Source organism: Fukomys damarensis, unplaced genomic scaffold (assembly GCF_012274545.1).
Source record: "Fukomys damarensis isolate Sample0158 unplaced genomic scaffold, DMR_v1.0_HiC HiC_scaffold_2, whole genome shotgun sequence".
NCBI classification, from domain to species: domain Eukaryota; kingdom Metazoa; phylum Chordata; class Mammalia; order Rodentia; family Bathyergidae; genus Fukomys; species Fukomys damarensis.
Window position 1 is genome coordinate 22,099,509 of NW_022900914.1, and position 12,826 is coordinate 22,112,334.

General features: G+C 52.9%; 1 protein-coding gene across 2 annotated transcripts in view; it reads right to left on the reverse strand.

Moving 5' to 3' along the window:
• The window catches only part of Haao (3-hydroxyanthranilate 3,4-dioxygenase), an 11,597-nt gene extending 2,320 nt beyond the window's left edge, over positions 1-9,277 (reverse strand). The window contains exons 1-6 of one of the 2 annotated variants that reach the window (XM_010621513.3): positions 9,099-9,276; positions 6,744-6,822; positions 3,401-3,484; positions 3,019-3,125; positions 236-325; positions 21-64 (exon numbers count right to left, since the gene is read on the reverse strand). In XM_010621513.3, the coding sequence (XP_010619815.1) occupies positions 21-64; positions 236-325; positions 3,019-3,125; positions 3,401-3,484; positions 6,744-6,822; positions 9,099-9,178 (484 nt within the window). In that variant the 5' untranslated portion in view covers positions 9,179-9,276. Of the gene's footprint in view, positions 1-20; positions 65-235; positions 326-3,018; positions 3,126-3,400; positions 3,485-6,743; positions 6,823-9,098 lie in introns of both variants that reach the window. The other variant, XM_019207109.2, reaches the window with a different exon arrangement.
• Positions 9,278-12,826: the final 3,549 nt, after the last annotated feature.

The window sequence follows — 12,826 nt, forward strand, 5'->3', positions numbered from 1 at the left end:
CGGGGGGTTGCTGGTCTCACCAGGGATGGGCTTTCCTGTCCTGTACTGCTCTGAGCAGAAGAACCTGCAGGGACAGATAAATGCTTGGGACATCTGTACCCACCACCTTTCCCCTCCCATCATTGTGGGAGTCCCTCCCCACCCCACGAGGGGTGACTTCCCCCCATTTGGCAGGCCCAAGGGCACTGCTGTAGAGCCCAGGGCAATAAAAGGCGGGTGCCAGGCCAGGGCTTACTCTTGGATGATGGGGGCCAACTGTGTGCCAAGGTCCTTGCAGTAGAACCACTTCTCGTACAGGACATCCACAGTGTCCCCCACAAAGTACCTGCCAAAGCAGATGTTACAGCTTGTTTCTAGACATTCCCCCCCCTCAAAGCCTCATGCAGTCATAGGAAGGGCTTTTCGGAGGTGCCTGGACCTAGGGTGTGTGACAGTGGGATTGAGGGTGTGATGCTGGGATTGAGGGTACCCTACCCTGGGTGTGAGTGGAATATAAGGGACAGAAAGAGGGTGGCTGCCGTTGCTTGCTGCTTTGCTGCCTTCTGCCTGCTCTGCTTTTCCATGGACTGTTTCTCCTCTGTGATGCCCCTCTGCCCTGCCACCCTGACTTGGAGCCAGCTGACTATGGACTGAAACCTCTACAAACTGTGAGCCAAAATAAAGTTTTCTTCCTTTAACTCTGGGTATTGGGTATTTTGTCTCAGCAGTGAGAAAAGTAACTACAACAGCAGAGGACAGACAACCTGGCTCCCCGTCTGGGTGGACCTGGCTCTGCTCGTGGGTGTCTGAGCCCTGGCACTGAAGAGCCTGGTGCCCGTTTTACCTCTGCTGGTGCAACCCAGTGGCTGATTTTCCTTCACACCTAAACCTAGCTTTTCCAAAGCCTACCTGTGCCCCTTTACAGAGCTGAGAGAACTCTGAAGCTCAGGGATGCTGGGCATCTCGGCAGGGATTATACAGGCTGTACACGGCCAAAGCAGGCCCCGTTCAAGACAGTCTTAGGAGTTTACAGAGGATCTGGGCCAGGTATGTTTTTCCCAAAGAGGAAGCTGAGGTTGAGCCTGAATCCAGGGCTGGCAGCTAGATGCTCTTGGTCAGAGCAACAAACTTGAGCAGCCAGTGGAGATGTCCCCAGTTGAGGGTGTCTCCTCTCGGGTCAGAGCTGCTCTTGAGAAGTGGAGCAAAGCTCTGGGTCTCTCTGTCAGGGAGGTCCACGTGCACATCCACACGGCCTTCAGTAGGGCCCGAGCCCACCCAGGCCTCACCAGGGCAGCACCCTCCTCCCCTGGGCTGAGAAGCCCCTAAGCCTGGGGGTGCCGGAGCATCCGTCAACTGAATCCTGGGGCCCAGCTCCTGGCCAGCCAGGCCTGTCTGCTCTTCAGCTCTCAAGAAAGAGAAATGGTTACGCTGAGGGACACGGCTTACAGACACGTGACCTGCGCCCACCTGGTGCCCTATATTCCCTCTTACGATGGAGCTGGCTACCAGCAGGCCTCATAACGGGATCACAGTGCCCTCCGGGAATGGCTGTTGGAGTGGTATTTTAATGTTGAGTCCTGGCTTTTATTAAAGGTCAAAAACAGCCAGATGAAATCCATTATTGAATTTGCTGTAAATGTTATTGAGGACACTGTCCTCACATCTCTGGAGGCTGCCTGTATAAAGCCCCTTGGTTTGGAGAAATTCCCTGTCTTTAACAGACTACAACTGAATACTGTGCAGTCAATTATTATGTAGCCATTAAATCTGTGTGGTGGTTTTATTTATTTAATTAATTATTTGGTACCAGGGATTGAACTCTGGACCTTGCGCTTGGGAGGTAGGCAGTGGCACCACTGAGCTAAATCCCTGGCCCAGCAACATTTTGTTTTTAAGATTTAATAATATGAGAAATAGTCATGAGTTATAAATGAAACTCATACCCATACATGTAAAACACTGCAATGTTGTCAGGTACAGCTATGCACAGAAAAAGCCAAGATGGAAGTCTAAGTGTTTCTTTAGGGTTCTTTTGTTTTCTCTTTTTTATTACTTGTATCTCTTTTGGAGATATAATTCACATACCATAAAATTCACCCTTTTGGTGGCAAGTAATTTTAATTTTGTTAATTTTACATTTCTGTACTTCTTCAGATTTTGAGCAAATGTGCATGACTTTGGCCATTTTTTAAAATGAAGATTTGTAAATGTCCACTGTAACAGAAGACAAAGGCTAAAGAATTTTGATTCCAGTAACTTGATGAGAAATGTAAATTTTCTTAATTAAAAAAATGTTTAAACTCTTCATTTTCAGCTAAGTCTTTGGTCCCCTGACCTTCGGCAGCCTCCTCCTCTCAGAGGATGACAGTCGGGCAGCAGCTGTGGCATCCATGTCCACCCTGGGCCTGCATCCTTCCCCTTCATAGTGCCCATGTCCTGACTCTGCTGTCCTCACCCTGACTTCACCTTTCTCTGTGCTGAGGTGCTATGGTAGCAACTCCCGCTCTAGCAAACTTATCTCCCCTAGCGCAGTTTCTTCTTCCCGTAAAGTACAGATGATAACAGTGCCTACCCCAGGCCCATCGGAGCATTCAGTGGATAAATACACACAAAGCCTCCAGCCAGCACCTGGCCAACAGCAAGTGCCAGCCCGACCTCTGGGGCAGAGCCACAAGCAGAGAGGCCCTGGCAGAACAGATCTCTGGAGGCTGAAATTGTACTGGGCTAGGTGCGTCCTCCTCAGTCCGCCTCTCCGCCCGCAGACCTCATGAGAAAGCACAGGTTCTGACTCCAGGGCTCCCGGGGGCCCACAGGGAACACCCTACAGACACACACACACACACAAACACACACACACACACACACACACACCCCTTTCCACCCCACCCTGTCACCCAGCAAATGCATGCAGGCTCTCCCGGGCACCCTGCCTCCAAGCCCTCCGCTCTTGATGGCCGGAAGTGCTTTCTAGAGTCTCTCTAGGATCACCTCTGCTGTGGTTGGGCTCTGCCACCCCGACCCCCGGGAAAGAAGGGGTACCTGAGCCCATCCAGCTCTGTCTCCAGCCGCCTCCGCTCAATCACCAGCCCCATGGTGTTGGCAAACCTCTGCGGAGAGTGAGGCACCCTGGCGGGCAGCAGGAATATCTGCAGGGGGAGAGCCGCCGGGCCCACCTGGCTGTGATCCCTCACCCGGACCTCAGGGCCTGCAGCATCCGGGCCTCCCAGCTGTCCCACCCAGCTGTCCCACCCTCGCCCTGGGCCGGTTTTCGGCCAGCCTCTCCCCCTACAGGGACTGTCCCGCTGGGCTGAGGAGGGAGTGGGGCAGTCAGGTGTGCAGGAAAGGACAAGCAGGGCAGGGCCTTGGTCGAGGGGCACTAGCAGGGCAGGTTCCTTGCTGCTGTCCTCTGAGTCCACCTCACCTCCCCCTGCCGAATGATCACATCCCGGTGCTTCCTTTGCTCCAGGATGCGGAGAACCATGTCTCCCTCCAGCTGGTAAAACACCTGTGGAACAGCAAAGAGCCTGGGACCCTCCCTGCTTCCTCTTCCATGTCCTTGGCCCCTGCCAGGCTCTGGGTTCTGACCAGAACCTGAGGAACTTCTTGAAGGCCCAACTCTGCTGCCCCAAGGCCCTCATTCCCCTGACCCAGGCCATAGACAGGAAGGCTAAAGTCACATCGGTACCGTGTCTCAAACAAGCAGGTAATGATCAAAATACTCAGGATGCAGAGGCAGGTTCAGGGCATGGGGCAGGAGACTGAGGGAGGGGCTGGATGTAGAAATCCAGGTAGTGAGGGAACCGTCCTACATTGTGAGTCAAGAGCTGTGCCAAGTGCTTTCTTACACATTATCCGAAATCTTTACAGCCTGATGTGGTGGCACACACCTGTAATTCCAGCACCCTGGGAGGCTGAGGCAGGAGGATTCAGACTCAAGCCCAGCTCCAGAAATTTAGCAACTTAGACTCTGTCTAAAATTTTTAAAAAATGGCCAGGGATGTAGCTTGGGTAAAGTCCCTGGGGTCAGTACCCAGTACTACCAACACAAAACAAAAACTGCGCCTCTGAATAACTGCTGATAAAAATGAGAAAACGGAAAGTGTTATCATTATGACATTGATCTCTGTAGCGATATCACCAGCACTAGCACAGGCCCTGTGCTCATGGGTATATTCCTCCTGAGTGGTGGGATTATGAATGAGGTAAGCATTTTTCTTTCTGTATTTCTTATTTTTTCATTGATTTTTTTGGGTACATTTTAGGTATACAGTACAGTTAAATTCGTCATTGGGATCTTGTACCGTTACATGACCGGTCTTGGTTCTCATTTTTTCCCCTTACCCCTGCCCTCCCTTCATCCTTCTTCCTGTATTTCTTGTTTTCTACAATGAAAAATATTTACTTCCATTATTATAAATACTGCAAGAAAACAATCCTACTTGTTCTCTTTCTAGGGAGCCACGGAGCATGCCCAAGCTCCTCCCCAAGCTGTGAAGAAGCGTGTGGTTGGTGTGTGTGTGTGTGTGTGTGTGTGTGTGTGTGTGTGTGCACGTGTGCGTATGCATGCACGTGTGTGTTGTGTCCTAGTATTGTCAAGAGGAGGGAAAGAGGGGCCGCAGAGTTCTGGGGAGGGGGGGGTCTGCAGTGATGTCTGCCTGGATTCAAACCCTCTCCAGACAGGCTATCAGAGGCCATGGAACAAAGAACATAAAAAGGCATCAGAATCGTCCTGTCTTGTCCCCTGCCAGTGCCCTTCCCTGGGACGAGGGCAGGCCTGGCCTGGAGCAGAGGACAGATCACTGACAGCAGAGCTGTGGGCAGTGCAAAAGGAACAAAGCTACTGGGAAGTAAGCAGAGTTCAGAGGCCTGCAGGTAGCTGGAAGAAGTGTACCTCTCCAGCTGATATTAGCTACATCTGGCTTCCAGGGCCTGGGAGGGCTCTATCTCTGGCAGGAGGATGGAGTAGGGTGAGGTATGGGGGAATCTCCCGCCCAGCATGGCCACGGTCCCGTGTGTGACCAGAAAAGGGTCAGAGAGGACACCCGATTCCATCTGTCTGGGATGGCATGATCAGTAAATGGCTCATCTAACCCCAAGGAAGGAGTGGGCTCAGTGGGCTCAGAGCAGTGGGCAGGCGGCCCTGGGGGTTCTCTGGGGAAAGGAGCTGGAGTCCTGGAGGGCTTTCACAGAGGCCACAGCTCAGAGAGGAGGAAAATCTGGCTCAATAAGGGTGTGATTTGAACCCAGATCTAAGCAACTCCTCAGACTCTAGCTAGGTGAGGCAGGGACGGAGAGGATACTGCCTAGTTCCAAGGTCGCCCAGGACCTGTGGCAGGTATAGCACCTGGCCCCCCTACCGGGCATGACCATACCATCACAGACAGACTCTTGGCCACCTGAGTGCCCTTCCAGAGTGAGTGAGGACATCTGCACAGCCAGCCTCATCACCATTTAGCCACCAGCTGGGACCCGCCCCTCTCCATCTGCCTACCTGCAGGCCTCGGGACAGCTAGCCACGGGCAAACAGAGAGGCCAGGAGATAGACGAGGGGCAGAGAGGCAGAGGCACGGAAGGAAGGAGGTGGGCAGATGTGGTATCAAGGCCACAAGGGCGACTGTGAACCCCTGGAGGGCGAGGCTGCCTGAGGCAAGCGGAAAGACCACTCCAGGCCTGCTCTCTCCTCTATGTCATTTCCACCGAGGAAGATGGTCCCCAGGGAAGGCTGTTTGTGAGCAGGGTGCTCACAGAGGGACAAGGCCTAGGGGGTGATGAGGGGCCTGGAGCCCACGGTCCAGGTGCCCCGGCACACGCTGGGTGCCTGGTGCATATGTGCTATCTAAGGGATTCCCCCGTGCTCACTGCCATCCCGGGCTGTGGGGAGAAGCCAGCAGGGATGGTAGAGGCCAGTGACCGAGCTGGATTTTGCCACCTTGAACTCCATAACTGGGCCTCTCTCGAGACAATGGCGGCCACTACACTAATCTTTTTCTACTAGAGACTGTTTGCTGGGAACCTGTCTGTCTCTCCTATGGGGGCCGTTCCTCTTTCCATTTTATTTTTTGTCTATATTTTTTTGGCTAGGTAGAGGAAAAATACAATTCAAAATTCAAAGTGTGAAAAGGGCGCTCAATGCAGTCCCTCCCTTCACCCCCAGGTGACATAGCCCCTAGCACTCTCTAGGTAGGGAAGGGCCACCAGCCCCTTTCCTCAGTGCTCGGCCCCAGTCCATGCCCACTTCTCAGCCTTTTGCTCCTCCTTCCTCACCCACCTCCTGGTTCCCTAATCCCCTCCACCCCAGCCCAGCTTACCCCCAACTTCATGTTCCTGGACTTTGACCCTGTCTGCAGGAGGAGAGAACCTGGCTCGTGGCATCGGAAGGGGAGACCTAGGTCCTCTAGCGTCAGGGGCTCATTTGGAGGCCTATCGTGTACATAGAGGTTGGAATGGGGAACACTCGGAGTGGGGACAGCCTGTGTGTCCCAGGGTGGATGCCCCACAGCTACAGCTGTCACCTCCAGGAGCAGGACTGTCCCCTGGGCTTCCTCCTGCAGAGGTCCCAGGCTCATCCTTGAAGAGGCTGCCAAAGGTGTCACTGTGCATGCCCACTGATGCCAGGCCAGCAGTTGCCCTATGACCCCAGCTGTCCCCCTCTGGCTGCAGGCACCTGCCCCTATCTCCAGTCCACAAGCTCTGGTCCTGGAGCAGAAAATGTCTCCTCCCCTAGAGACCCAGCCCTGAGTTGGGACGGGGCCCCCACGGCCTACCTCCTCACCCTCCTCGATATGATAGTCCTTCCTTGTGTTGGGGCCACCAACGAACATGATTTTGAGCTGCTCCTGGTGCCTGCAATGGAGAGGGAGGTCCTGGAGTGAAGAGGGATGGGGCGCAGGGACTCTGAGGGGCAGGAAGGACCTGGCACCCTTGGGAGAAGGAGCAGGTCTCTATGCCTCACCGTCATCCCCAGCTGTGTGTGACCGTGTATGTCCCTGTATCGTCTGACGCAAGGGGGAGCCGCACAGGGGTGGATCTACGGCTTCTCCACCCAGGATCCTAGGCTGTGCCCAGGGTCTCCAATTCCAGGAGCGCATACTGGAGCCCCTGAACTGTCTGGTTATCAGACCCTTTGCTCCCAACTGGCTGGAGGCCTGACTCAGGGACCTCAGGAGACTGTGACATCTAGCCATGGCCTGAGGTAGCACTGAGGTAGCACTGAGGCAGTGTGGCATGTATTTAAATGTACAGGTGGGCCGGGGATTTAGCTCAGTGGTTCCGCCGCCTGCCTCAACGTCCCGAGTTGAATCTCTCCAACACCCAAATAAATAAATAAATAAATATTAAAAATAACAAGTAAAGATGCTGCAGCTAGCGTCTGGGGCGTAATTTGGCTCTGCCATCAACCTCAGGCATGTCACTTAACCTTGTTGGTCCCAGTGTCTTCATCTGTAAACTGGAGAGACACTCTTACTTCAGAGAGTTTAAGTGGATTATGTAAACTGTTATCTGGAGACTTTCAGAACAGTGCTTTAGGTATGGGAAGCACTGTTTAAAATGTGCTAAAATAAAGACGCCTAATGCAACCCTCTTGTTGGCAGCTGACTTCACAAGCTTACATAGCTAGGGACCAGACAGGAAATATGGACAGGGACACAGGGGGCCGTGCCTGTGAAGATGAAGGCAGGAAACGGTGTGACGGGCTAGAAGCAAGGCAAGCCAGCAATACCGGCAAGCCAAGGGCAGTGGGAAGGCCCCAGGCCCCAAACACGTGGTGACCGCACTCCTCACTCTGACCTGAGGCCAGCAGCCCGCCAGGCTTCGTCTCCATCCCCCATTGACATTTGTTGTTTCAGCTTCCCGGGAGAGTATTTTTGTCTGTTTCTGGTTGAATTCCCAATGTCCAGGCCGGCCTGGCAGGCAGTAGGTGCTCTGTGGACATCTGACTACAAACCAAGAGGGCCCGCGTTTGTGATGACTCCTCCGGGGTAGTGCTGCAGGGGCAGTGGGGATGCTGAGCCTGGGCAGCCTGTGTCACCCAGCTTAGGGGCGACCAGGGTAGAACTGGGGTAGTGGCAGGAGCGGATGGAGTGAGATACTATCTGGGGGAAAAACTGGAGGACTCAGTGTGAGAAATGGTGGGTAGGGATGAAGGGGAGGAAAGAGGCAAAGATGACACTAAGGCTTCAAGCTGGGGAGAAGAGACCCAGCTTTGGGGAGATGTTGCCTGTGAGGCAGACGGGTGACCCAGAGCATCTGTGGACTTCGGAGTCTAACTATTATATAAGCTTGAGTCTGGACCCTGTCCTGCACCGGCTCCAAGAGAAAGTTACTTATTAAATCCCACTTCCTGGAACTCCTGTGAGAATGACATGAAGGGATGCCGTTTGGAGCCTGCGGCCTGTTGGGGGGCAGTGATGGCAGCCATCGGGGCAGAGGTGACTCCCAGATACAGCAGATTCTGGGGATGTGGCCTGGATGTGGGAGCTGAGGCACTGGGGAGGGAGGAGACCACATGGGAGGGCCCAGAGGTCTTAGGGAGAAAGATGACAGGGCCAGGCCAGCAGCAGAGGTGAGCTAGGGAGGGTCGGCTGTGAATGCGTGAGTGTCTGCGTTTGTGTGGGATGCACCCATGCACTCCTGCAAAGAGGGCCTGGGAAGAACAATTAATCAAGATCCCCCAAAGAGCTGATCTTGGGACTTCACCCTTTGCTTGTGGCTGGCTTACTGGATGGGGCTAGGATGGGAGATGGGGCTGTCTCTAGACCCAAGTTCTGCTGTCATTCTGGGCACTGAAACTCCAACTCGCCAACTTTTGAGTTTCCCCAAAGCGCACGGAAGCTGCTTGGGGCTGGAGAGACGTGGCTTGGAGAAGGTGCCTTGTGCCACCTCCTCTCTCACTGCGTCAGAGCCAAGGCCACAGTCCCACTACAGTCCCCAGAAAGAGGAACAGACCAAGGCAGAACCCGGAACAGCAGTCACAGTCCCTGAATTTTGGCGTCAGAACGTCAGCAGCAGCCCGCTTTTGCCTGCTCCTGGGTCAGGGGACTCCCTGGGAGCAAGAGGGTGAATGGTTCAGAGCCGGAGGTGAGGACAGAGGAGTGGATATGGGGGTCCCGGAGACTCACATGAGCTTATTGCAGACTGGGGGCTGGAAGGAGGCTCGGTTCTCCTCCACCCAGGTTTTCACGCGCACGCGGCGCTCCATGCCTCCAGGCCGGCCGCGGTCTCTGGGTCTGCGTCCTCCGGGCGGGCCGTTGCTGCCGCTCTTGTCTTCCCGGCTCTGCCCTGCGCCCTAGGGCTCTCACCAGTCAGCATCATCCCTGAGGTCAAAGGGCGGAGCAACGCCCACCACTCCGCGGTGGGCTTGGTCTGAGCCCAGCGCTGCAGCCTGGGCGCCCGCGGTGGGGGCGGGGAGCAGCGACCTGGCCAGCGTCCTGGGGCACTCTGCACAGGGCTGGAGGTGGGAGTCTGCCCTTGCAAGGACTGGGATCCGGACCTGTCCAGTTTGCTTGTCCCAGGCTTTCCGGCTGCACCCCAGGGGATCCCCAGCGAGGCCCCAAAGAAATACTGTAGCGGGGAGGCTGGGTGTCGCGGCGCACACGCCGGTAATCTCAGCACTTTGGAAGGCTGATTGAGGAGGATGGAAAGCTCGAGCTCGGCCTGGGCAATTTAACGACTTAGCGAAACCCTGTCTCAAAATAAAAAATAGAAAGGGCTGGGGATGTAGTTCAGCGCTAAGGCCCTGGGTTCAACTCCCCCCGCCCCGCAAACAAACCCAAATTCTGCAGCAGCTAGAACGCTGATTTGAAATCCAAGAGCCCCGCGGCGCAATGGTGTTGCCCCTGGATTGCAGTCTCAGTTTTCTCATCTGGAAAAAGGAAGGGATGCGCCCCGCACAGAGGCTGTGGTGCACAGGACAGGAAAGGAAATGTATGCGGGATCAGGCTGCACCTTGTAGCCCGAGGTCCACAGGAGCGCGGCCAGGGCAGGGGAAGTGGTGGCCGGCGGCTGCAGGAACCCGGGTGCGGGACAAGAACGTGTGTGCTTGGAAGGGCACTGCCCTCTTCACCAGTGCCCTAATGGGCGCTGTTCTGAGTTCCTTACCACACCTGAGGGCTTGGACAGATGAAGCGGGTCTGGGTGTTGGAGCTCTCCGGAGCCTCGGACTGCAGCCGGCAGACAAACCTGTGCTAGACTACAGTCCTAGGAGGGGCCTTATTGAGGTGGTCCTGGAGCGGAAGGGGTGGGTTGGGGGTGCGGGGGGACAGTTGCCACCTGCTTTTCCTCTCTCCTACCCAGCAGAATTTTTAGGAAAACTGGAGGAGGGTGGAGTGGGCAAGTGATAGGTGGGGGAGAAGGAAAAGAGCCGAGGCTCTGACACCAGAATGCAGACTGCAAAGCTGCAGAAATTCTAACTCCTCCGGCGGTCCTCACACCCATCCTTACTCACGCTGTCTGATCTGAGCTGCTTTTCTCTACCGTGCGACCGACGGCTCCTGGGCTCAGATCCAGAGAGAAACTAGGCAGGATTCCTACCCACCTGGTAAGGACTCCCTCGTTTGCTGTCCACCGCCTACCCTTCCCTTCTTTTTTGTTATTTATTTAGCACATTTGAGCATTTCCTTCACCGGTGTGGTTTGCTGCCCAGACCACCTTTTGTATTTTTCTCATCTACCAGTACTCAACGGGGTTGTAAACAATGACACGTAAGACATCAAGGATCTATGATGTGTTGTTAGGTTTGTTTTGGAAGTTTGTTAAATTGGAGGGAGGGGTGGGTGGGGGGATGAGGGATTGAATGAATGCAAACTCAAAGGGGGGCAAAAACCTGCTTTCAGTGCAATAGTTTCTGTTACACAATACAGAGGAAAGAATGATGATCACTCTGTATTTTAATTGATGTCAAGCATTGTGAATAATTGAGGCCATAAGTAGAATCTGGGGGTCTGAATTACCCAGATTCATCCAGGTATAGTCTAAACTAATCGCTGTCAAATCACTGCCAACTCTCTCCGCTGGTTTGTGCCATGTAGATAAAACACCACGTCTAAGTCTATTCAATTGGCAAACCTTCTAGTTTGGGTGTTGGCCACCATTTGATTTTAATAAAAATAATGATCAAAATTATTTGAGGGCTGGGGATTTAGCTCAGTGGTTCTCCCACCTGGTTTGCAAGCACAAGGTCCTCCCTTCCCAAATCCATACCCCCTGTCTAGAGACTTTGCGTTTTTCCACTGGAACATGGAACCCATTTCCCTGCCTACTGAGTCATGGCTGCCATTGTGACATACTCTGATTGCATAAGGCACCAGAACTGATGTGACACGTCTGAGACTGGCCCCATGAGGCCTTGCAGTTGCTGAGCTCATCACCTGGCATGCTGCTGCCGCTATGAGCAGATGCTCGGGGTGGCTTTCTTGGGGTTTAGGGGCCCCATGGTGAGAAGGCAGCCAGGGTAGATGACTGCAAGCCGGGTGACCCCAGGAAAGGCTTGCAGCCCTGCCCAGCTGAGCCCAGGCCAAATTGCTGACCACCGTAGCAGGAGCAGATGCGGTGGTTGTTACTGTGAGTCATTTGATTTGGGAGGTGGTTTGTCGCTCTACAAGAGATAACAGAGACAACAGCGAACAACAGCGATGTGTAGTTTTAGATACACCTCTCAGGAAGGGCACATTACTAGTTTTAAAAAGCCAGTCTGGTAGCCTAGTGGCTGGATTCAGTCCTTTCATATTTCATATTTAACTACTGAAATATTTGTACCTTTTATAAAAGGGAAAACTCTATAGGCCAAGTTTTCAAATAGAGTTTATTTTAGCACAGGGAAAAAAAAAAAAAAGCAATGTAAAGCAAAACAAAATAAAAATGATTTACCAGTAGAGCAGTTCCCATGATCAGAGCAGGTTCTCTGAGAACTCCAACCGATGATGGGATCTGATGTTATTTATAGAAAAACAGAAGTGAGCCTAGCTGGGGATGGTACAGCATGCCTGCGATTCCCGTACATTGTGGGGTTGAGGCTAGAGGATTGCAAATTCCAGCTCAGCTTGAGCAATTCAGTGACTCTGAAAATAAAATAAAGGGCTTTGCAGGTCAATGTGAAAGCTCTGGGTTCAATCCCAAGTACGATTACAACCATCACCACTACAATAACAACAAAAATGAAGAGGAAGGAGGAGGGGGAGGGGGGAGAAACAAGTGATCCATAGAAAACAAATTGGCTATAGTTTAATCAAACAGCCAGCCAGTTGGTTAAGCTGAACTGGTTAATTGGTTACAGGACCTCCTGTAACCAAGCAGAGCTCAGGTACTGCCATTAAACTCTATACTGGCTTGGTCTGTTGGGCCCAGGAAAGGAGTTCATGGCCTTTCCACAACTTATATTTAACAGTACTTATTCTGAAGTCTTATTTGGGGTTTTATAATCACCATGCTGTTAGTTTTCTATTCTGTAACAAATTACCACAAACCTAGTGGTTTCAAATAATATCAATTTATTATTTTATAGTTCCACAGGTTGGGAGTCTGCATGGTTCCTATAGGCTAAAACCTAGGTATTGTGAGAGCTGTGTTACCTCCATCGGTTCTAGGACAGACAGTTTTGTATCTTTTCCACCTCCTAGAAGCCACCTGCATTCCTTGGCTGAGGTCCTTTCCTCCTTCCTTACAGCACCTCACCTCCCCCTCTTTTTTTGCCATGTTTCTTCTCTGACACTCCTGCCTTGCTCTTTCCCATATAAGAATCCTGGTGGGCCAGGGATTTAGCTCAGTGGTTCAGCGGCCTGCCTTGCAAGCACAAGGACGCAAGTTCAATCCCTGGTACCAAAAAAAAAAAAAAAAAAAAAAAAAAAAAAAA